This window comes from Artemia sp. Qi Xiang Cuo, chromosome 9 (assembly GCF_049724085.1).
Source record: "Artemia sp. Qi Xiang Cuo chromosome 9, ASM4972408v1, whole genome shotgun sequence".
NCBI lineage: Eukaryota > Metazoa > Arthropoda > Branchiopoda > Anostraca > Artemiidae > Artemia > Artemia sp. Qi Xiang Cuo.
In genome coordinates, this window is record NC_142802.1 from 8,138,518 (window position 1) to 8,162,771 (window position 24,254).

At 35.0% G+C, this 24,254-nt stretch overlaps 1 protein-coding gene across 2 annotated transcripts in view; it reads left to right on the forward strand.

The window, feature by feature from the left end:
- The first annotated feature begins 487 nt into the window (after nt 1–487).
- Nucleotides 488–24,254, forward strand: part of AsnRS (asparagine--tRNA ligase) — a 96,794-nt gene continuing 73,027 nt past the window's right edge. Inside the window, exons 1-4 of one of the 2 annotated variants that reach the window (XM_089094264.1) lie at nt 488–569; nt 15,398–15,549; nt 19,247–19,504; nt 22,265–22,526. In XM_089094264.1, coding sequence (XP_088950390.1) covers nt 518–569; nt 15,398–15,549; nt 19,247–19,504; nt 22,265–22,526 — 724 coding nt within the window. In that variant the 5' untranslated portion in view covers nt 488–517. The remainder of the gene's footprint in view (nt 570–15,397; nt 15,550–19,246; nt 19,505–22,264; nt 22,527–24,254) is intronic. The other variant, XM_089094265.1, reaches the window with a different exon arrangement.

A 24,254-nucleotide genomic window follows, 5' to 3' on the forward strand; every position in this document is an offset into this window, starting at 1 on the left:
TAACTGCAACTGTGACTGCTTGGAATCAATCAAATCAATAGATGCTAGTGATTTTTAATTAATGTTATTCTTTCTATGCCAGTTAATAACATATAGCAGTTCTGATGTAAAAAAGTTTGAGCTGGCATTTTTTTTTTGGTATTTTCTGACTAAAAAGGGAAGAAAACAGAATTAATTTTTTCTAGATTTTCTTTTGATATTTCAGAAGAAAATAAATCAAGTTGTCTGAAGCTACTGAATCCAACCGTAGTGCATGCAAAATTCAGCTTGATTTTTTTTGTTCATCAACCAATATTTTTGGAAAACATGTTAGTTCTCATCCGTATTATATGATACCTGGATGCCAATACTAAGCAATAAACATAAGGGCAGTCGCCTCACTTTGTTGATTGTCTAGTCCTGGAAGTTAGTTTTTAGGCATGTTGGACATTACGAAGTTCTATTAATGAGCGGCACCGCAGCAAAGTTTCATCGGACCGCGACAAGACAAGGAAGAAACAGAAACTAAATCTAAAAAATGCCTGACGAAATCACAGAAAAAATATCTGCCATGTCTACTGGTGACTCTGGTGAATTCCTTTTTAGATATACTCAGTAAATTGCCCATGCATTAGCACAATGAATTAAAGGAAGAAAAATATCAGTCTAACTTGAAGTTTCTTTGGCAGGTCCTAATTTAGGGCCCATTTTCAGGAGTACAAGAGCTGGATGAAAATCTGGTAAAGTACTACCAAATCATATTATTGAGTTAGGACTAAAGTGAATACACCATTCGATGCCTTTTTTATACTGATTACGAATATAATAATCATTTCTATCAGAAATGAATTTCAGCCCCTTCCCCTATAGGCTATATGCCAATTCAGGGTTAGGTATATAGGCTATAGGGGGCTGAAATTCATCTCCGATAGAAATGATTATTATGTTTGTAATCAGCATAAAAAAGGCATCAAATGGTGTATTCATTTTAGGCTATTCCTAACTCAATAGGCTAATATGATTTGGTAGAACTTTACCAAAAATCTTTTATCACATGAGATACCTGAATGAAATTTATACATATTCATACAGGCTAATTTAGCATATAATACACAGCCTTTTTATACATATAATATTTCACTTGATGCCTTTTTTATGCTGTTTCCAAATTCAATTATTGCTTATAGAGCAAATTCCATTATAAGCCCTTAATGGGACCCCAAAGCTAACTTGTTACCTTGTTTATGCTATATTTTTAAGATTACAATTTAAAATTAAAAAATAGCATTTAAAAAAGGCCTCTGATGGCTCTATGATGTTTCATAGAGGGTTTTAAACTCTTTAAAAGTCAGAGTTTTATTATGCTGTCTTATTGGTGGAAAGTATGATTTAAGGTAACTGAAGGTGCAAAAACACCCAGAAAAATAAAAAAATGAGGACTTTCTGTTAGAAAACATCTTTTAAACTTTTGGTCTGTTTTGAGCCCCTTTAAAGGGCCAAAAAAGAATCTTCCCCAAAAGCAACTGCTAAGTTTGGAAAGAAGATAAAAAAGGATTCAACCGATGCATTCACTTTCTTACAATTTAATTGTATGAAAATATATAAATTTACCCATGTGTGAATCCAAGGTCTAAAATAGTGTTATTCAGTTAGCCTACTTTCCCTGGTAAATATTTACCAAATCATATTATTGAGTTACAACTAAAGTGAATATACCACTCAATGCCTTTTTTTATGCTCTTTAAGAATATAATAATCATTTTTGTCCCCCCTCCCTATATATACCAATTGAGGGTATATATTTGCACATTAGAGGGGTGAGGGTAATTTTATTTCTGATGTAGATGAGAGGTAAGTTTAAACTTTCCCCCTCCCCCTAATGTACAAGTATATACCCTGAATTGGTATACATAGGGGTGGGGAGTAAAATTCATTTCTGACAAAAATGATTATTATATTTGTAAAGAGCATAAAAAAAGGCATTGAGTGGTATTTTCACTTTAGTTGTAACTCAATAATATGATTTGGTAAATATTTACCCTTTCCCTTTTTTCTGGGGCTTAGAAAATTGCATCCATGATATGTGTATTACCTATCTAAGTTTAGACAATAAAAAGTTTACATTAATTTGCTGTTTCTAAGCTCTTTTTCATTGGCTCTAGTTTTTGAAAACACAAATTGCCTTATCTCAGTTTAATTTTATGCCATATCAAGGTTTTTTTTTCCTTAGATTAAGAGATAGATTAATAAATATTTAAAATCTTAAAACTCAGGGGTTAGAAAAAGTATAAGGGTAAATTTTTGGTTGTTCATATTATTAACTAACAAATAAATTAAAAATACCATTTGATACCTTTTTTATGCTGTTTCCAAACATAATATTCATTTTTGTCAGAAATGAACTTTACCCGACCCCTATATATACCAAATTCAGGGTATATATTTGCACATTAGGGGGGGTTGTTTAATTTTATTTCTGATGTAAATGAGAGGTAAGTTTAAACTTTACCCCTCCCCCCCCCCTATTGTGCAAATATATACCATAAATTGGTATATATAGTGGTGGGGTGAAATCCATTTCCAACACAAATGATTATTATATTTGGAAAGAGCATAAAAAAGGCATAAGTGACATGTTTACTTTATTTGTAAGTCAATAATATGAACTGCAAAAAATTTACTGCTATAAGACTCAAAATGCTTACCTTGTGCCACATTCATACTGTAGGTATTTTTTTCAAGCTTTCACTTTTATGACACAAATATTAGAAAAGAGCAGTGGCCTATGGAAAGGGAAGGAGTGATGGTAGCTACTTCAGAATACCTTCCCATTAGATCAATAAGGCTTTGAATTCATTCCTAGGATTTTTATTCACCTAGCTCAACTACTTCCCAAGGTCAACAAACACCCCTAATCTAGGGTTTTACCACTTTTTTTTACACTCTTTCCAGATTGAATAATCATTTCACTCAGAAAGGCATCCTGCTACCCTAATGGACCCATATGTAGCCAAAGGATATAGGTTTTTACAAGACTAACAAAAAGCATTTAAACAATTGAATTCTTATTTTATAATATACAACTTGTTTTTATTAACCCCATTATCATGACTTTGATTGTTATCCTCATTCTTGAATCATCTTGAAATAATATTTTATATCCAACAGATCTAAAATTCTTTTTAAAATCAGACATAGGTTCAAAATGTTTTTAATAGTTCAAGAAACTTGTTCCATAAAGAAAACAAAGCATCAAATGCAAAGCAATTGATAAATGTATTAATTAGTTATTAATATTAATAATATTTATTAATGATTTTTTATTATTTTTAATAATATATTGATTAGGGTGTCAAAGTTCTAGTTAGCAAGCTTCTAGCTATCTTGAAAATTAATTTAGCTAGATGATTAAAACCTCCAGGAAGGAATTCATGGGCCTAAAATATAACCTGGGAAGGAGTTATTAACCTACCATCTCTCTTTTTTGAACTTGGAAGATTGCAGACATGACAGGTCTATACCCATCTAAATTTTTAAAAGAAATGTTTTACCTTAATTTTGGCTTGTCTTTCTCTAGTGCACTTTTCTTAGTTTTAAAAATCCAATTCCTACTTTTTCAGTAGAATTTTAAGCCATATCAAGAGTTTCCTCTTAAATTTAAGAAAAGGAATTACAAATTGTTAAAACCTTCAAAGCAAAGATCAACAAAGTCACTTCCTGCATTTGAAGGCTTCATCAGGGACTACAATAGGGATCATCAATCCTCAGCATTTCCTCCTCTTTTTGCTAATCTTGTATTTTCAAGTGAGAGCAACAGACAAGTAGCCTTTACAGATGACCTTGCCATTTGAGAAATGGGGGACAGCTTTAAAGGAGCTGCAGCTAAGATAAATCCTGCTCTCAACAAGTTAGCAAGATTTACAAAATCAGTAGAGATGAATGTATCATTATAGAAAACAGAATTGATTGTGTTTCACAGCAACAAAATTTCAGCTATAATGCCTGAGTTAAGTCTTAGAAGATACAGACTTGAAGAATAGCCTTAAGAAAATGTTGAAACTCACTAGCCATATTAAGATTATTTTATAAACAATATATATGGGCAAAACTAGAATATGTCTAGAAAGAATCCAGACATGGGACATCAAATTGCTCTTGGTTTGTATGAATATATTTCTAGTGAATGAGATATCCATAAGTGAGTGAGATCTAGCTGAAGATCCAGATCTATAAGTGAGATCCAGATCTAGCTGAAGTGAGAGAGATCCATAAGTGAGAGAGAGGAGCCACAGTTAACTATTACACAAAAATTCTACTACTACACTTATCCAAACTAGCTGATGGATAAGAGGAATGTCAAGTCTTTTGGGTATCCCCTCCATAGAATTCTTACTGCCAACGGGTTGTCTTATGCAGGGTTCCTGTGACATCAATAAAGTTAATAAAGGTGTCCACAGAGTTAATAGACTTTTTTCCTTGCATAACTTAGTTGATCATTACTATTAGAAAAAAGTTGAATTTTATTTAATTTTTTCAATAAAGTCATCAAAGTCCAGCCAATAGCAGAATACTTGTGGAAAATTTAAAATACACCACACACAAATAAATGTCTATATATATAATAGTATATACTGGTTTAAATATTTTGCTTGGTAAAAGAATAAGGGTTGGAATTTTTTTTTATCTAAACCTTACTTTTTAAAAAGGAAAAAAATACTTAAGGAAATGGTTTTTTTAAGCTCCATGTCTTGATTAATTCAGTTATTTGCTATGAAAAATTACTTTAAAGTCAAAAAGGTGAACTTCTAGTGTGAGTAGAACAAATTTTATGGTGGGCAATGTCATGAAAAACTTTATTAACTTTTATGATGCCAAGGGAGCCCTGCATTAAGCTTATAGAGGACTCATGATTTAATCAGAATATAATTTTTCAGAAAGAAAGCCTCAGACTTAAAAAACCACATGGATGTATAGACTGATAGATTCCTAAAAATAAAAAAATAAAACTGCTGCAGCAACAAAAATGCTAACAAAATCAAAATAGATAAAATTATCCAGGAAGTCAATTGTCTTTAGAACCTAACATAGCTTCATTTTGAGATTTGTAATCAATAAATACTACTACATAAACCATCTTTAAACTTTTAATTTTATTTATTTCATTGTCAAGCATGTGTAGGCAATCAACTGTGTGAAGTCTTTTCTGGAACCATGTTGCTATTGTGGAAAAGACTATCAAGCTATCAAACCATTCAAGTCTCATTGTTATCAGCTTTTCTGTGACTTCTCAAAGGGTTACTACTACTACTAACAACTCTCTGCTGCACCAAGCTGCCTGAGGCCAACACAGCCATGCATGTTCCTCCTCCATCCCAATCTATTCAAAGCCTTCATCTCTACTACTTCCCAGGAAGTTCCCATTACCCTCAAATCTCTCCTGATGAAATCCTCCCACCCCAACTGGGGATGAATTGCATTTGGTTGGCCCTAGACAGCTGGTCAAAAAAGGACAGTCTGCCATTGTTCATCAGCTGAACATGCCCTAGCCATCTCAACCTTTCTCTCATTATAGCCATAGAAAGTAGGATTGCACAACAATTTATGTGCAGCCTACTGTTTGAGGTATGGTTGGTCAGTTAGGCACTTCTGGAAAATATCTAGCAAATCTTCCTCCATTTTTTAGAGTGCCCTTGCTTCAGAACCATACTTGATCTCACCATACTTGATCTCTTATCATCACTGTAGCTTCCAATATTCTAATCTTGGTTTGCAAGTTTGTTTTTTCTTTTCTTCTAAACTGTTTTCAACTGTGAAAATCACTCTGGGCCTTGGCTATTGTACTTTTAAACACTGCACTGCACCCACCATCTTTCTAATTATCCTACCTAGGTAAGTGAAGCTGTCCACTGGATTGAGTTGCATTTGCTTCTGCTCTTTAGAAATTTATGAATTTTTCAAGACTAAGATATTTTTGAAACCTGTTTCTAAGTTTGCAACTTTCTTCTATGGTCATTATTCTGCCATACTTTAATATCTTTTCAAAAAGACATATTGTTGATGGTGCAACTTTAGTGCCCAAGTCAACCAAGGAGCTCCAAACTCCTGAATTTAGCTGAAGCTTACTTGAAAGAAATCGGAGCTAAACACACCCAAGACATAGATTGTCATCTACCATAATAGGAAGCCCAACAGAAACCATAATTTATTGTTTACTTATAAAGGTAAGTCAATAGAAGTAGCCCTCAGGTATGAGTACTTGGGATTCATTCTTGCAGCAAATCGGAATTCGACCAAACACAATAAATTGATGATTTCTTGTGGAAAGGCTCTACTTCTTGTGTATGTGCTCTACTCTTACAAATACATAATTGGAATTAAGAACATGAAGATGCATAAGTATCTTTTTATCAGTTGCCCATTATGGTTGTGAGTTGTGACAGACTGCTATGGTCAGACTGTTTGGTCTCAGCAGTTTTTGTGTATTATGAAAAAGTAGTAGGCCTATAAAATAATTTTAGTAGTTTGGTTCTCAAGGATGACCTGGGTTTACCACATATACATCATAAGAGGACTATACAGATGACTAAGTTTTGGATACAGAAATTATGTTTGCCCAATATGTGTCTACTGAAGGCAGCTCACAATGAGGTGTTGAATTCTTCTAAAAAGGCAACAGTCCAAAAAAAGTTAAAGTTCTTCTAGATGATGCTCGCTTTTTGTGGGTATGGAAGCAAGATCAGCAGAGGTGTTTTTTTCCAAGGGGTTTCTGTCCAATGTGTTTCTAATTCCAAGGTGTTGGTATACACTGCCAATTGCCTTGGAATTTAGCTTATGTGTCTGTATTTTTCAATACACTGGAGAATTTCGTCAGCACATTCTTTATATCCCCCCTCCAAACTCAAAACCCTAGCTGCACCTCTGTGCATCAAGCTCCCCCTGTAAACCTTGGCCCCCCTTGGTAGTGTGGAATCATGCCTTTGGGACCAGGAGGTTCAGGTTTGGCTTACTGGTGCTGAGATGTCAAGAACCCTCAGATTCTGTAAGCACATTAAAGCAATGTATGGAGAGTTTTACTTGAGACTGAACCTACCATAGGACCACTGAACCTAGCACTTAAGGGTTGGTTTCAGGTGCATACAAATCGTGTATTACTGTATAGGGGATGCTGGGATTCATGTGGCAGAGATGGCTTGGGAGATAGGTGAGCTTGCCCCTTTTTGTTGGGAGTGTGGGGATGATCTGGAACATTTTCTGAGTAATTACCAAAGTTTGGAGAAATGAAGGAATAGTTTTTTTTTGTGGGGATGTACCACTACTCCCACATTTGGAGACTTCTTCTAGAGACATAATGTTTGCAGTAGAAAGTTTCACAGTGAAATCTTTAGAGGCATTGAAGCTGTAATTTCACAGCTAATTTGTGTTTGTTAAATGTTATTTATATTATTCAATTTTTTCTTTTTTATTTGTTCATTTTTATCTGTATATGGCAACTGGCTTTGAAATATATATATATATATATATATATATATATATATATATATATATATATATATATATATATATATATATATATATATATATATATATATATATATATATATATATATATATATATATATATACATATATATATATATATATATATATATATATATATATATATATATATATATATATATATATATATATATTGTATGAAATGTAGATACTCTTTGAGTATCTATTCTGTTCTTGCTAGGTTCACTTCAAAAGGTTAGTTTTTTTTTTTATAGCACTGAGGACAACTTGGCGGAGGTCCTTGTTGAAATATTTGCTTATTCTTTGTCTCCATATTTTGCCACTGGCTGACAAAATCCTCGTTTTCTCACCTATTTGATTTTTATTTTTCTTTTATTATATCATTTCCTCTCTTGGTTTCATACATTATGTATAGCCAGTGTGGTCTTAGAATATACATATATATATATATATATATATATATATATATATATATATATATATATATATATATATATATATATATATATATATATATATATATATATATATATATATATATATATATATATATATATATATATATATATATATATATATATATATATATATATATATATATATATATATATATAATAGAGACAACACTCCAGATTCTCTACACCAAAGCCATAAGCCAAAGCCCTATTGACCTTTCAAATTTTGAAAATAACAACAACAATCCTGATAACAAGTAATAAACTAACTTTGCTATGAACAAAAAGGCCTATAAACTAGAGTCCTATATGATTCTAACAATTCAAGTAAGATTTAGGTTATATTTAGATTTTTTGCTCAAATTTAAGATATACATTTTTTTTTTCTCAAAAAACCATAACCTCAGGATCTGGCAAATGTATGAGGCTCAAAACACTTCCCTTGAGTCTCATTTGGGCTGTGACTCTGTTTCTAGAGTTTTAGTTCAATAATACAAGGTGTGTCTGAGATAATTGAAGGTCAGTGTAAGGCAGTGATAAATACATCAGAAAATCTTCTCTAGGCATCATTCATGCTCTGGATATATTCCTGAAAGTTTTGTTCAGCTAGCTCAAGCACTTTCCTTGGTAGCAAAAAGCCTGTCATCAAGAATTCTGCTTCCCTTCTTTTTTAGAAGTTTCATATGTGTACTATATCTTGGAAGCTTCCACAGAATTGTCATTGTCAGCAGTTTGGTTCTGGCAGTCCAATATAAGCAATCGATTATTGGTCAAGTAGGCATATTAGAGCCAACCAAGTAATTGGCACTCCGGATTTGAAACCCTGTGTCCATGAGGACTGGGGTTCAAGTCTTGTTATTACTAATTATTTGGTTTTGAAAAGGCATCAGTAGCTTGACTCTCCAAGCCCAGCTAGTGTTGATCCAGCTCTAATGGTTACCTTGAGAAATCTTGGGAAGTTAACAGGAAGGGTGTGAAAAAGCGCAGATGGCTGCCCTCTTGTACTTCCTGGCTAAAGGGCCATGAAATAGAGATCAGTACCACCAATTTGGACTTTAGAGTCTAGTACCACATCTTTCCTATAATTTTTTGGTAAAGGTCTAGATTGGTGGATATTCCATTAACAAACCAGTAAGGTTTTAAGTGAACTTAATCCCTGTGTGTCAGATTTTGCAATCTTTGGCAAAGGATTACAGGTCCTGACCTAAATAAAATTATTATTGCTACTGTGTCATGTCACCATTACATTACTGATCAAACAACTGTCTCTGGACTTAGATTTATGGATTACGATTTGGATTGTGGCGGCTTACAAGTGAAATAAGATGGCTGAAAATTTGATGTTCAGCCCTGTTCTGAACTTTTTGAGTAGATCACTTATGGAAGGTGTAAAACTTTGTATGATTGTCAAGAGTGCTATTAACTATTTCGAACACAATGCAGTTTTACAAGCTAAAAAGATCCTTCATAGTGAGTTGGATATCCAAACTTGGATAGTTTCATATGCCAAGGATGTTGACAATATTACTGATATGTGCAAGTCGCTAGTCATGGTGGCAAAGCAAAATGTTCTGATCCCAAAGTTCGTAATTTTCAGTCTGTGTGAAGTACCTGCCATCAGCGAGTCTGTTCATGCCATGGTAGTTTCGAAAGTAAATGAACTCAGAAATTTAGATGGAGAAAATTAGATGGATTTATATTAAATGGTAGCCACTTCCCAACCAGCCTGCTTGACAAGTCCCAGCCTCCTCAATCCACACCCCTCACCACTATACTCTGTGATACTTAAGAACCCTTCCCCCCCATAAAAAGGGACTTAAAAGGCCCAAATGAACGAAAAACATTCATCAATAAGGTGTGCTGAAATCTGAACGATATAGCCAAGTTACGCTGCTCTAACCACAAGTGGAAACTTGTGGTTCAGTTCAAGAAAACTGCTGGCCAGATAGTTGAAAATGTTAAGTGCGCCAAACCATTGCTCAACATTTCCCTCAGGGAGCCTGTTTTTGTCGCAGTTATTTAGTGAGTGCCAGAAGATTTACACAAAATGTTACTGAACCAGCCAATCCCCAAGTGCACTAAAACAGTATAGTGTGGCAAGTCCCGAACATTTAAAGTTTACTTTCCGTTTCGAACTGGTCTTGATACGTTTCTGAAAGCATCAATGAAAGTGGAATATGAACACCTTCCAGTTGAAGAGTTCATGTTCCTACCACGTTGCTGCTTCAATTGTCATGCAATTGGTCACCTCGTCATTAATTGTAAAAACAGTGCATTGTTGTCTAAATGTTGCTCCATCAACCACAAATTAACACCCGATACTCCATGCCAAAAAAGTGCCTTTTGCGTTTGTTGCAAGATCAATGGTCATACGTGTTATAGTGTAAAGTGCCCAAAAAGCGGCAAAACTTAAACCCATGGACTCGTTTCTACTATCATGGAATATAAATGGGTCATTTACAAATAAAATTTCTGTGTTGCAAAGCACCGGCTGCAGTTGTAATATGATGTTCCTCCAGGAGCATTTTGTCACTAAACATGTTATCAGTATACTTACACTTAATGGCATGACGTCGTACTCTGTGCCTGCTAGAAAGCTGAATAACAGAGGCAGACCCTCTGGTGGACTTGCTACTTTCGTTAAATCAACTCCCCGTTCTAGCTTGTTGGAACTAAATGATCATTACTTGGCTGTAAGAGTGAACTCCTGTGTTCATATTGTGTGTATCTACCCACTGATTACTCCAATGATCAGTCAGAGCAATTATTTGCTGTGTTGTGCAAAAAGTTAGGTTCTTGTGTAGAAAAAATTTGGCATCTAGGTTTACCTTGTGTTATAGCCAGAGACTTTAATGGTAATTTGTCTGAACCAGATTTTGAGGTTTCTCCATGTACAACTATAGTTAGGCTAAGGGTTTATTTAGTGATTTTTTTGTGTTTATTAGATGAAATGTCAGATTTTGCGTATATTCACACGTCTTCGCGAACCTCTAGCTTGGGCTACATTACTGTATCTTCAAATCTGACCGCCGATACAGTTAACATTATATTTGGTCATCAGCTGTCTGACTACTTACCTATAACTTGCTCTATCGGTGTGCCATCTTCCGTTTCTCAAAGTAGTCCACTAGCACTTGATTCTTCAGCACGGCGGTATCGTCGTGATTGGTCAAAGATTGAGCAAACTCAGTTTCTCAAGTTGGTTCACTTGATTCTAAGTAAAACTAATGTCCCATTTCACCTCCTCCAACAGTCACTCCAGTTGCCTAAGAATGAAGTCCTGATATATATTAAGCTGAAATATGTCATGCCCTCTGCTTTGCCAAAAAACAAGCTGTCCCCATGCAATGTGTCTTCAAAGGAATCGTCCCTGGATTGTCCACAAATCCAGAGCTTTCTACTTCAAGCAAGGCTTTGGGTTTCTATGTGGAAAGATTGTGGGCATCCCACTATCGGGCATGTGAATGACATATGGATCTCTACAAAGCGAAAGTTTTCCAAAATTCTTGCTCAGCATTGTAGAGATCTTATTAATAGCTATTCTGCCCATACAAAACAAGGTCGAAATATGGTATTTAAATTTGTCTTCTCCTCAGCACCCCCTTTGCCATCACCTCCCTCAGCTGACATTCCAGAAGGTGAATGGTATGCAAATTATGAATCTGAGTTTTCTGCCCCTGATCCTATCATAGAGCAATCTTATGGATTAGCTCTGGATCAGTTTCTGGATGCTCAACCCAATGAAGATTTTTTGGTCAGTACCTGTTCTGTTGAACATGCCATCCAAAAATTAAAATGGAAACATTCATCCAGTATTGACCAAGTTAGTGCTACTCATTTAGAATAAATGGGGAAACTTCTTATGGCTCATCTGTCTCTGCTTATGCAGATGATGTTCACTCAGGGTATCGTTCCTTCTTCTTTTTGCATCAGAGATTTGACTCCTATCTCTAAAAAAGGGAAATCTGAATTCCGTCCTATTCATGTAGCTACATCCCTTTGCAAGCTCTTTGAGTTAAGATTTATTAAGGAACTTGAAAAAGTCTGCTATACCCCTCCACACGAGTTCGGATTCAAGCAAGGTACTGGGTATGCTGACGCTTTAACCGGTATTGCAAATGCCCTGATTGATGTGGAGTCGTCTGGAGAAAGCCTTGTTTTGGGAGGACATGATGTCAGATGTGTATTCAACTCTCTTATCCATGCAACGATGTTTCTGAGAGCTGGTAAACGTGGATTAAATCTGGCCATTATTTGTTCTCTTCAGGATTTATATTCAAGACTTCATATCTGCCTGAAACTACCCCCAGATAAAAGGATGCCCCTATTCTGTGTAGACAACTTACCCCAGTCAAGAAAGGGGCCCGTCAAGGACCTGTCACCTCTCCTGACCTCTTTAGTAACTATGTTCTGGAAGCACGAGATTTGTGCCCTCCTTCACTGATTTTGTCTTCTGTAAACATTTCCTTGATATGCTGTGCTGAACTCTTCAATGTATCACCAAATTTTTTGGAATCCTTGAGGCGGAATATCAGAAAATTGGGCTTGAATTCAACTCCTCCAAATCTGATACTGTCCTGTTTAACTGGAAAACAAATTCCTCTGCCCCTTCCATTACGCTTGGATCTAGCTCTGTTCAACCTATAGATCACCCCATGTATTTAGGTCTGCCCATTACTTCTTCTATCCAACTCACCTTAAAACTTCTTCTTGAACAAATCAGACATAGAATCTAAGCAGCTTATGCTTCCATTGTATCTTCTAAACTTCGATTCAACCGACATCTTCTAGCAAGTCTATATAATGCTGTTGCCCTTCCCCATATCCTCTACGCTGCACCCTTCTGGAAACTCCCAACTAAAACTGACAAGAGTATAGTTCGATCCATGTTCTTTCGTTTTGCCAAGTATCTGCTTCATCTGCCTCCGTGATTGAAAAATTGATGGGAATTTAAATGATTGGTCCCATATTCTTAAGCAGTGATGTACTGTCTTTTTTTTTCCTATGGTCTGTTATGTTGTGTTTTTAATTGTGACGGATTTTTCCGTAATTTTTAATAATAATAATAATTTAATTCTTGTATGATTAATTGACGTTACTGTTCTGCAGCATATATAGTAGGTCGCGCCATGTTGAAAATTTTTTTTTGCACATATATTGCATAAATTCGATGGTGCTGTTATCGTTTCTTAACTTATCGCCTTCGGCTCCCACCTTAGACCCAAAAATCGTTTGCGTTTATTTGTTATAGTATAATTGATTCATGTATTGCCATATTAACAAGTAGCGAATTTTAACGATTAATTGATCACGCGACTGGAGCCATATCTTGCAGTGGTAAGATAATGGGCACATTAGATAGTAAATTTTTGTGTTTATACTCGTTCGCTTAGAAGTCTTTTTCTTTTTATTCTGGTTTCTTTTGTATATTTGCTTGTCTTGTATTTTGCGAAGTGTCTAATTGCTGTCTTTGTTATTTTATTATTTTGTTTTCTCTTACTGCTCTGTCTTGTTGCTTTTGTATGATGGGTTTTCAAATAAATATATAAATTTGCAGAATAATTGTTGCTAATACATTTTAACTGCGACTCCACTATATTTTAACTCCCCCTAATGTGCAAATATATAGCCCAAATTATATATTTTCAATACATTCAACCACCATTCATTCTTGTTTTTCCAGTTCTTGTTTTGTCACAGTTATTCAATTAATGGGTACATGCATTGAAACAAGAGAGACACATTGGCACAATGTATTGAAAATATATATGGTAATTTGGGCTGCATATTTGCTCATTAGGGGGGGGGGTTAAAATATAGTGGAGCTGCAGTCAAAATGTGTTAGCTACAATTATTCTGCATATTCTGGAGTAAGAATTTTTTTTTAATATTTTTCCTTCTCAATAGCCCCTAATCTGGACCTTTACCAAGTTTTAAGTATTGGAACTAGAAATTCTGCCATTTTAATTTATAATATCCATCTTAATGCTTGAGGGGTATATAAATAGTCTCCCCATTTGTTTTTTTTAAGCTTTCTATATATGTTTGGTTAAATATTAAAGGCTGCAGCATAAGAAAAGCAGAGTATCCACACATCTGGCTTTAAGTTTGGTGACTTCTGTTAAAATTGGTTCTGCATAAGCATTAGTAAAAAGACCCAACTATGTTTCTAGCTTGAATAGTTTAACTGCAATTCAATTGAAAAACTAAGATGTTCTCACACATGCACTTAATTTCATATGTATAAATTATTCATTGTTCAGAATTCATTTCTAACACTGGCTGAAATATAGTCAAAAACTAGAAAAGTACATATTTAGAAACTAGTTCTCTAAAACTTTCTTAACATAGGGGTATTTGGACTAACTTTAGAAGAAGAGGATCATCCTTTATGTCTTGTTTTTTTTAATGAATGTATGTTGTTATTTTTTTCCATTTTAGCTGTGTTTAGCCTATATTCATCTACTATCATCTCTTGGGATTTTCTTCCTTATGCCCTGCATGCCCAATAGGTTTGTTGTCTAATGATAGTTTACAACATCTATTAACATTGTCTGTGAGTTGTGCATAGCACAACCTATAAAAAGGACCCATTTTATTTTTTAGGGGATTTTAGGCAGGAAATTTCAAAACAGATGCTTTAGTCAGCCAAGGGGCCACAGTGAGAAACCTCTGAATACTTGTTTATACAACATCAGATAGCGTCAAATCTTTGCTTAAACCCTAACCCCCAACCTGGTTACGGCCTTGTGTACACTGTTTTGGCTTACCAAAGAAACAATAATTTGCCCTCTCCTCCATAACTTGCATCGCATATATTAAATACGTAACCTAATCTAGGTACCTTTCCCCTCCCCCTAAACCCCAAAAAACAACAACAGTTTAAATATAGTTCCCAGAGTGAGGAACCTCTGAATACTTGTTTATACAACATCAGATGGCGTCAAATCTTTGCTTAAACCCCAACCCCCAACCTGGTTACGGCCTTGCGTACACTGTTTTGGCTTACCAAAGAAACAATAATTTGCCCTCTCCTCCATAACTTGCAAGCTTTTTTGTTACAGGCTTTTTTGTTACTGGGGATCATGGCCACAATAAGATTTTATTTTCATGTCCTTATAAACGAAATTTGCCCTTTTGTATATATTTTCAATTCAAACCCCTACTTATTTGTGTCACACTCCAATTCAAGTCCAATTGATTAGAAGTTGAAGCAAATATAATTTTTTTCTATCTTTTATTTTTCCACTTTTATTTTCGATGATTTGTTTGCGTTTTTTTGCGGTATTATTTAATGAAAGTATTACTGGTCTTGTTTCGTTTACTAGTCATTTATTAAGAAATGTTTATACTTGAGGAATTACTGTCCTTGTAGCTGCTCTGATCAAATTTGAATAAGTCAGTGGTTTGCTTGAAATTTAAATAGATTTCGTTTAATTTTCAAGGGCGGCAAGTTTACACTTCAGAAAAATTTGGCGACGATGAAAAAGGAGATGGTACTTCAGAGAATCCCTTTAAGACCTTATTTCGTGCTTTACAATATGTTGAAAGTGAAGGAGATGCAAGTATATTCGTTGATGCAAAGACTGATGGCGAGGTAAGAATTGTTTTTATTTTTATTTTATGTAAATGAGGGATGTACCAAACGTTTTGTAATATACTGTAAAAACCTAAAATTGGACTTGAACACTTTATTATTGTGAATTTTAATTTATGGATGATTAAATGTAAGAATGTAGGCTACCTTTGAAAAATGCATATAAGCTTATTATTGTGTTTGTTGCTTCTTTACACTACTATCGTGTTTATTCTTATTATTTTTCTGAGTGTCTGCTTAGCATTTTTCAATTATTGTTTTGTTATTATTATTCATATTTTTTTATTATTCTTCAGTTGTAAAAGATATCTGTTGAGCTCTGTCTGTACCAGAAGAAAGATTGTTTTAAAGGAAACGTTGTTCTCACATTCTGAGGAGTACCTTACTCCTTGGCATTACCCCCTTTTAAATTAAAGCCCTGTATGTTGTACCTTATATATTGGTTAGTTATATATATATATATATATATATATATATATATATATATATATATATATATATATATATATATATATATATATATATATATATATATATATATATATATATATATATATATATATATTATATATATATTATACGTGTTATAGAAGGGCTGGTTAGTGCTTAGGCTATATATTTGTAGGGGCATTGTTAGATTTCACTGTGTCGTATGTTAGACATACACAGCACGGCAGTAGGAAAAGGCAGATCTTTCTGAGTTTTTTTTAGCAGATGATTAACTGAAGATCTTGTAGTAGATTATTTTTGGACCAAGGCATAGGAAACTCAAGGAAGTAGGATATCTGGCTCTTTAACATGGTCACTCTTTGTACATACAAGCAGAGTCGCTCCTAGGGTTGGTGATGCCGGAGTGCTACCATTTTGACTAGCCGTCACAAGCACTAAGCGTCATAATATATAAATGAAAATCCGTCAGAACCACTAACCGTCATAACACCAACAAAAATTTATAAGTTTATGTAATAGTACTAAGTATATAATAGTTTAGAAACAAATTTCGGCTATATATTAGCACATCAGGGGGGAGGGGTGAGGGCAAAGCATAGCATGTATATTAATTACGTAACCTAACCTAACCTAGGTACTTTTCCCTCCTAAACCCCCAAAAACTAAAGTTTAAAAATTTAGATGTTGTGACGGTTAGTGGTTCTGACAGATTTTTTTGTCGTTGTTATGACGAATTTTGTCGATGTCCTGACGTTAGTGCTTCTGACGGTTAGATGTTATGACGCCTTCCCGGTGGTGCCTGGGGCAAAATTAATTAAAGCGCCGCCATCTTGACTCAAATATAAGCAAAAAAAAAACGAATCAATGTGAAAATTTGATCAAAGTTGTTAATTCCCCAGCTTCGGTGCCCCCCCCCCCCAATTCACGGTACCTGGGGGACTGCCCCGGTTGCCCCCCGGCTAGGAACCGCTCGGCATAAACGGTTTGGGGGGGGGGTTAAGATAGTAGGTGCATTTGAGGCCGATGAATAACTGTGAGTGATAAAAGCACCAAAGAAAGAAGAGAATATTTAGAAAAATAGATTTATGGATTCCACATCAATTGTTGATATCTCTTTGAACTACGCCTTGGGTGTTGGCATGGTTCCAGCATATTCCGGATAGAGGTAAATACAGTCACGCATTGCCATTGTTTGTATGGTGACCTGAATCGCTGTTTCAGAACTCGTGAGCACTACAGCAATGCTGCAGGCAACTACATCTCTTGCGATTGGTTGATCTTAGGGCCGAATTCTGGAATGACAGCAGCAGTATTGGCAGTACTACAAGCAAATATTTTGCTTGATATGAAAAATTCTTCTAATATTTCGGAATTTTTGGGTATCTCTCTTGTGTATTCCCAAAGGTTTTATTTTGCCTTATATTATGTTTTATTTATTATGTAAAGTTTTATTATGTTTGTAAAAATACAAACATCGACAGTCTGTTGATTCTTAAAGACAACTACACCTTCAAATCAAAGCTACATTTTCTTAAGCTGTTTGGTGCCATGAGTTTTTAGCTTGATTTTCACCATGCTTCTTTTTTTTAATGTGGCATCTGTTACTGCCAAAAATCTGCATAACTGCATATAGGGATCTTTTTCATAAAAAATTGAATTCCCTGTTTTAGACTAATTTTTTAACATATACATGGCTGTATAAGTTTTACTTACTAATTTTAACAATCAAATTTGATTTTCACTGTCTTTAATACTTTAAGACAGTTCTTAACATTCTAAATTACAATTTCATGGGAAGAGGGCAATGCTGGGCTAATTTTTATTGATGGAAGGGTTCTGGCACTGCCATATCATTGTTTTGGATTTTCAGGTTTTATGCATATCAACGCAGTCAGGAGGAAATCATTGAATGACAGAATATTTAAACAGTTTTGTAATGAAAATCATGAAATGATGTAATGAAAATCAAGTAATGTAATGGTAAACTATTTGTTTGCTATTTCATACATATTTTCATTGGCTGTCAAGTTATGCCTATCTAGATAGGTTTTATATGTCATTTAGTTTAGTGCTGGAGTTATTAAAGGATAAAAATGATATTTTTTTATCTAATTTAGTCTAATCCAAAAGGGACATCGCATACTTGACTGGCTTGTTTCAAAATTTAATCAAGGCTATGTTCAGCTTCATGGTGAGGGGCTGAACTTTGGTAGAAACAAAATCTTTTATTTATGCATTTGCGACCAAACTCAAATCTCCATTCGGATTTAAATCAACGTGTTGATGACACTTCGAATATAAACACAACTGATTGTATTTTGGATCCTTTTTCAAGTTTACATACAGAAGAGTCAACAATTACCAGAATAATTTATGGAAGTAACTACAAGTGATGAATTGAAATTGAAATTCAGAAACGACTACAAACGATTCTAGCTGTCCGGTTACTTCTAAAGCTTAGCCTGAAGTGTTGGCGGCAATTAAACTGGAAAGGGTACAGTGCGCCCATTAAGTTCGAGAATCATTAGTGTAAATGACCCCCCCCCCCCATGGTTGAAACGGTATGATTGTATATGTATTGTTTTACATTTCCTTGTTTTTGGTTTGGTTTTCAGAATTTCGGAAAGGTTGAGATTCACACTCCACTGGCTCAAGGTAAGGAGGTTCTATTGATTCCTACAGTCTGTTTTCCCCTAATGTATTTTGTCTCTCGGTATTTAGAAGTCCCCATTTGTTTTAAGATAAGTTATATCCCATTTTTCGAATCGGAGAAACAGTTAGTTATCAGGGCTTTTAATACTAAAATTGTTTTTGTTTTTATCTTGGATGAAAAATTGCCTTTAAAAGCAAATGCTTCGTAATAACTTTCAAGTCTAGTAAAAGAAAATAAGCTTAAATCAAGAAAATGTGCTTTTAAGTTTAAGCGATAGTGTATTTAAACGGGTAAGTTTTTTAATAAGACGGCGAAAAATGTCTTATTCTCAATATCTTATTAAAAATTTCGCGTTTTTAATATATTATCAGTTCAATTATAAACCGAAAGGCAGTGTGGTCTAAGAAATTAGGCTATTTATTTGCTTCTCAGCTTTTCCACTCCTGCATATTTCAAGTCATGTGACATACCATCTCTTGAGGTAGAGCCACAAAGCTAGTGTTTTTTCTCTCACTTTTTGTCCATAGTCCTTGATTAAAGGCAATGTAGCAGTTCTTTTAAATAACATCGGTTATTTATAATTACATCTTTCAGACTTTTAAAAGTTATCAACAAGTGGCTTTGGGAAATGAAAATGAGTGTGTCCCCAAATGGAACATTCACTCTAACAGGGAATTAGAACAGCTCAACGAATTTCTTAGAGATAGGAGTTACATAAATGGTTTTAGTTTTTCTTCAATGGATCTTGAAGTTTCATCACAGATCTCCAATGTTTCTACGGCTTTACCATATGTCTCAAGGTGGCTTAGACATGTGAAATCTTTTCCAGTTGGGGAGTTGAAGGCCAATATGGTAAATAATAAGTTAGTTTTGGCATGATATAATCAAATACTAAGGATCAGAGATGAGCAAACTTTTATGTTCAAGAATTACGCAACAGAACTCTTAAGGAGGATAATGTCCCATGTTCACCCTCGCAAAAATTAATAAGCTTAGAAACACTTGAGTGCAGAAGAATTATGTCGTGTCTTTGTTTCTCAAAAAGAACAGTATTAAGCACTCGTGCTAAAAATATTTTCCCCAAAAGACTTTTTTCCTCAAAAATATTTTCCTCACAGATTCCCTATATTGCCTATACACCTATTTGTCCCCTACAGCATTTAGAACAGAAGCTTCATGTGTGCATTTTAATAGAAAAGTGAAAACACTATTATATATATACATATATATATATATATATATATATATATATATATATATATATATATATATATATATATATATATATATATATATACTACTAACAACTCACAGTAGCACCAAGCCGCCTAAGGCCACCACAGCTACGCACGCTCCTCCTCCATACCGATCTATTCAAGGCCTCCCTTTTTACACCCTCCCATGAAGTTCCTATTTCCTTTAAATCTTTCTTTATGACATCCTCCCAACCCAGACGACGGCGACCTGCTTTCCGTTTAGCCCTAGACGGTTTGCTGAAAAGAACAATCTTCGGCAATCTGTCGTCCTTCATCCGTGCAACGTGGCCTAGCCACCTCAACCTTTCTTTCATTATAGCCCCAGAGAGCGGAATTGAACCACATTTTTCGTACAGCCTATTGTTTTGAAATACGGTCTGTCAGCTGGGTACCCAGAACAATCCTTGAGCAATTTGTCTGGAAAACATCTAGCAAATCTTCATCTGATTTTCGAAGCGCCCATGCTTCAGAACCATATATATTAGAGGCATAGCTGGTTTTTTATCTGAAAGTTTTATTTGTTTTTGATTTTTTTGTTTTGTAACACTGGAACAAAAAACAAACACTGTTTAAATTTTTTTTGTTCATTGAGGCTTTTTCACAGTTATTTAAGAGGGCTATCCCCAGACTTATTCTTTTTTTTTCGTCTTGGTTTGAGCTCTTGTATCCATTTCAGTGCTTGATCGTTTGTGCTAAGAAAGTAGTCACCTTCCAGATAATTCCTTGTTTCAAGGTTGACTTTTTGCATGGGGAGAATTTTGATTGTTTTAGTTTTAATATCAATTTACTTCTTGCTGAAAAAACTTGGAGTGTTTAAATTCTAAATACGTTCAAGAAACGGGCATTATGTTAACTATTATTAAAGGCAGTTGTAAATATTATCTCACCTCTCTGTTGAAATTATGGCTGGTTAACAATAGTGTTTGAATATCTAACTGTCTACCAGACACTCAAATGTTGAAATTGAAGTTAATGAGCTCGCGTTTGAAACCCTATTGGAAAGGGGTGGTGGGCAGTTAAGATAGATATAACTAAGTGGAAGTTAAATATGAAGGAACTTTCTTATCTCCAATAGGGAAACCTTGCACTTCTCAATACTCGGTAACACCAAAGCCTTAGAGGTCTATTTCCTTGCAGCCTGAAACTGTCACACTGACCAAAACCTTTTTCCCTTATACGCTTGGTAAAAGGCCTTCATACGCACCACTAGGCGCCATGAGAGTTTGATATCAACTGAGGCTAAACATTGGGTAAAGTACTTCGGGGTGAAGGAGGAAGGGGCATGTAATATCCGTTGATGAGTTCTAATTATAGGGACAGGCAAATAGAGAGCAGTTGCGAATACCAACTAACGGTGAGAATAGGGTAAAGGGCTACAGGGCACAGATGTAGGGAGAACAGATATTAACTGGTTATGGGGAAAGAATCTCCCGAGGGTTACAGTGGGGGGTTACGCCTTCATAAGACAGTCGTAATTACTCTGACTTGCCATAACCTGGTGTTGGCTGAGTGGTTTGGCATATTTGTACTGTCCGAGGTTAGCTTATTTTAGCCACCCGACAAGTTCAAGCTCCCAAGTAACTTGACAGGATAGGCCTTCACCCCTTTCCCAGGCTCTTGAAACCCAGTATCTATATTGGTCCTTCCCACTCTACCTTCAGATTATCGCTACTTTCTGGTAAGAGAATAAGGAGGTCTTAATCCCCCTTAAGCTTGCGTTTATGGACTAGTCAATTTTTATCTAGAAAAGAACTATTTTCTCAAATGGATCCCGCCTCGTGAAACCATGCAGTCTGCAAAGCACAAGACATAGTTTCAGATTATACCCGCGCTTTATTACTTCTTCTTTTCTTAATCTCTTTGCTATCTTAATAAAAATAAACAAATTATCATAAAATTAAAATCGCACTTAAATGTTAGGCAATTAAAACTGAAAACACTCCTTTATAATATTTTGGTTGGAGAAAGAAGGTTTTTAAAAGAAATTCTTCACCTCCAGTACTTTCCACTTCAACACTGTATTCAGAAGTACTGAGCTACACTAAGACAATTAGGCATTTAGGCAAGATTCAGCATATGGTATTCTCATGAGGATACCATGGTATTCTATACATGGCATTCCCATATATTTCAGTATTGTAATTAATGGGAGTCAAAATACAACTTAGGAGGGGCAGGGCGGGGGCTCTTTTGTTGGGGGCTCTAAATGTTGAATTTTGACGTAGGGTAAAATGTGTCAGCTTTTATTGATTAACAATCGGCAAAATTTTTATTTTTATCTTTGCCATTTTCAAGATTCAAATTTTGTGAGCACTTATTTTACTTTATTTATTTAATTATTTTTATTTCATTTTAGAAATACGCACCTGTAGCAAAGAGTGCTCTAAAGAAGGCCCAGAGTCTATATAAGCAACAGCAGAGCAAATTAAAAGCTGCTGCGAAAAAAACAGCTGAAGATGCAGAAAAAAGAGCCAAGAACCTTGAAGAGGCTAGGAAAATAACAATAGAAGAAGACAAAAATCTTCCGAGCGCTAAGCAGATCAAAATTAGGGACTCTACCGAGCATAGGGAGGGAAGAGTTAAAATCCATGGCTGGGTTCATCGTCTCAGATGGCAGGGTAAGAAAGGGTTGTGGATTCAAAAATTGTATATGTCTAAAGACTTGACATCATAGAACCGGGAATGCCATGCGTGGTTTTAGGCAAATCATCCGACTCATGCCGTGTTTTCTCCCAAATGTCTCCAGATACCCAAATAATGCAGGGTCGAATTTGTCGAATTAAGCTTCCAGAGTCACGCCTCTGACCCCCGTTCCAAACCGAAGAGCCAGCGACACCAGGATTCGAACCCCTGACCTCAGGATTCTAAGTCTAGCGCGCTAACCATTCGGCTAGGATGGCTATACAACTGCCTTACTTTGTGAAAAATAAATGCTATCTATAAGTTTGGCTTAGCAGGTTCTCTTGGTCTCTAGACCTTGGATAGGTGATTGCCAAGATTTGAGCGAGCTTTTAAACAATGTTTCTTCGAAGATAGGACCTTTTTGCATAACATATATCTAGCTTCATAAGTACTTAAGGAGTAGAGGTGGTTGCTTAGAAACATTTCTTCTGTGCCTGACGTGCGCTACATAAACATTTGAAAAGTTCCCTTCATATAATAATATGATTGTTAATTTTATTGCCAGTACTGGGATTGCCAAGATTTCAAATTGCGTTTATACACAACAAAAGATAGACTAAGACAGACTATTCTTATCTTATTTCCTATTTGTTAGGTTAGGACTATCCTATTCCTAGTTTTGGGGATTGTCCAACTGCCCAAGCGTCCACATTTACTTTCAGAAATCCTACACCTCCAAAATGAGGATAGGTAATCTCTTTTGTTGGTCCGTTGACAAAGACTGATGGTAAATTAAAACTACTTTAAAAAAATGCATGCAGACAATGGTCTGCATAGAGCAGGGACTGACCCCCTGATTCTCTGCCTTCGTCCGGGAGTGTAATCGTGGCTATGGACATATCTGACGCTTCCCGTGTTTTTTCCCACGATTTTTCCAGATGCCCATTTTAGAGCCAGGTCGACTCTTGCTGAGCTTACGGAGTCAGGGTACTGATCCCCGTTCCATACCAAATCATAAAAGACCCCAGGGCTCGAACCCCTGCCCTTTCTGACTCAGGATTGCAAGTCTAGCGCGCTAACGACATGGTTAGTACGGCTAACCACTCGGTAAAGGTAAATTAGATTAATAATAAATATTATCTATGGTCAAAAGGCTTTTTTTTTATTATAACTAAAATGGAAAAGCTACCCTCTATAACTAAAATTTGACTGACCATTTCCTTAAGAAGCTGTGATATTCATACATAATCTATAAAAAGAAACAATTAAGGGGTCCAAGACTTCATTTTATTCTAGTTTTATACTTGGACTTAAATTCTTGTTTTTGCCGTCATGTTTTTTACAACAATTAACTTGAAAATTGGGTGATAAATTTAAAAATGAAATATAATGTAACAGCAGGTTCTATACGAAATTTAAAAATAAAATATAAATGGAAACAAGAGGTGTATACATTTCAAACTTCAAAACAAATTTAAAAATCCAATACTAAACTAATAGTATTCCACACCTGTTTATTTTTTAAATAAAGAGATCTTGTTGTTTTATTTTTATTAATATTTTTTTTTTTCTTCACACTGTGCTGAATATTTATTGTTTTTTTTTTTTTTTTGCTAGGAAGGCAGAAACATGCCTTTAATCCCATGTATGATATGCTCCTACCCAAGAATAATTGTGTTGAAGACCCATGCTTTTTGCATTTACTGCTCATCAAACAATCCAAT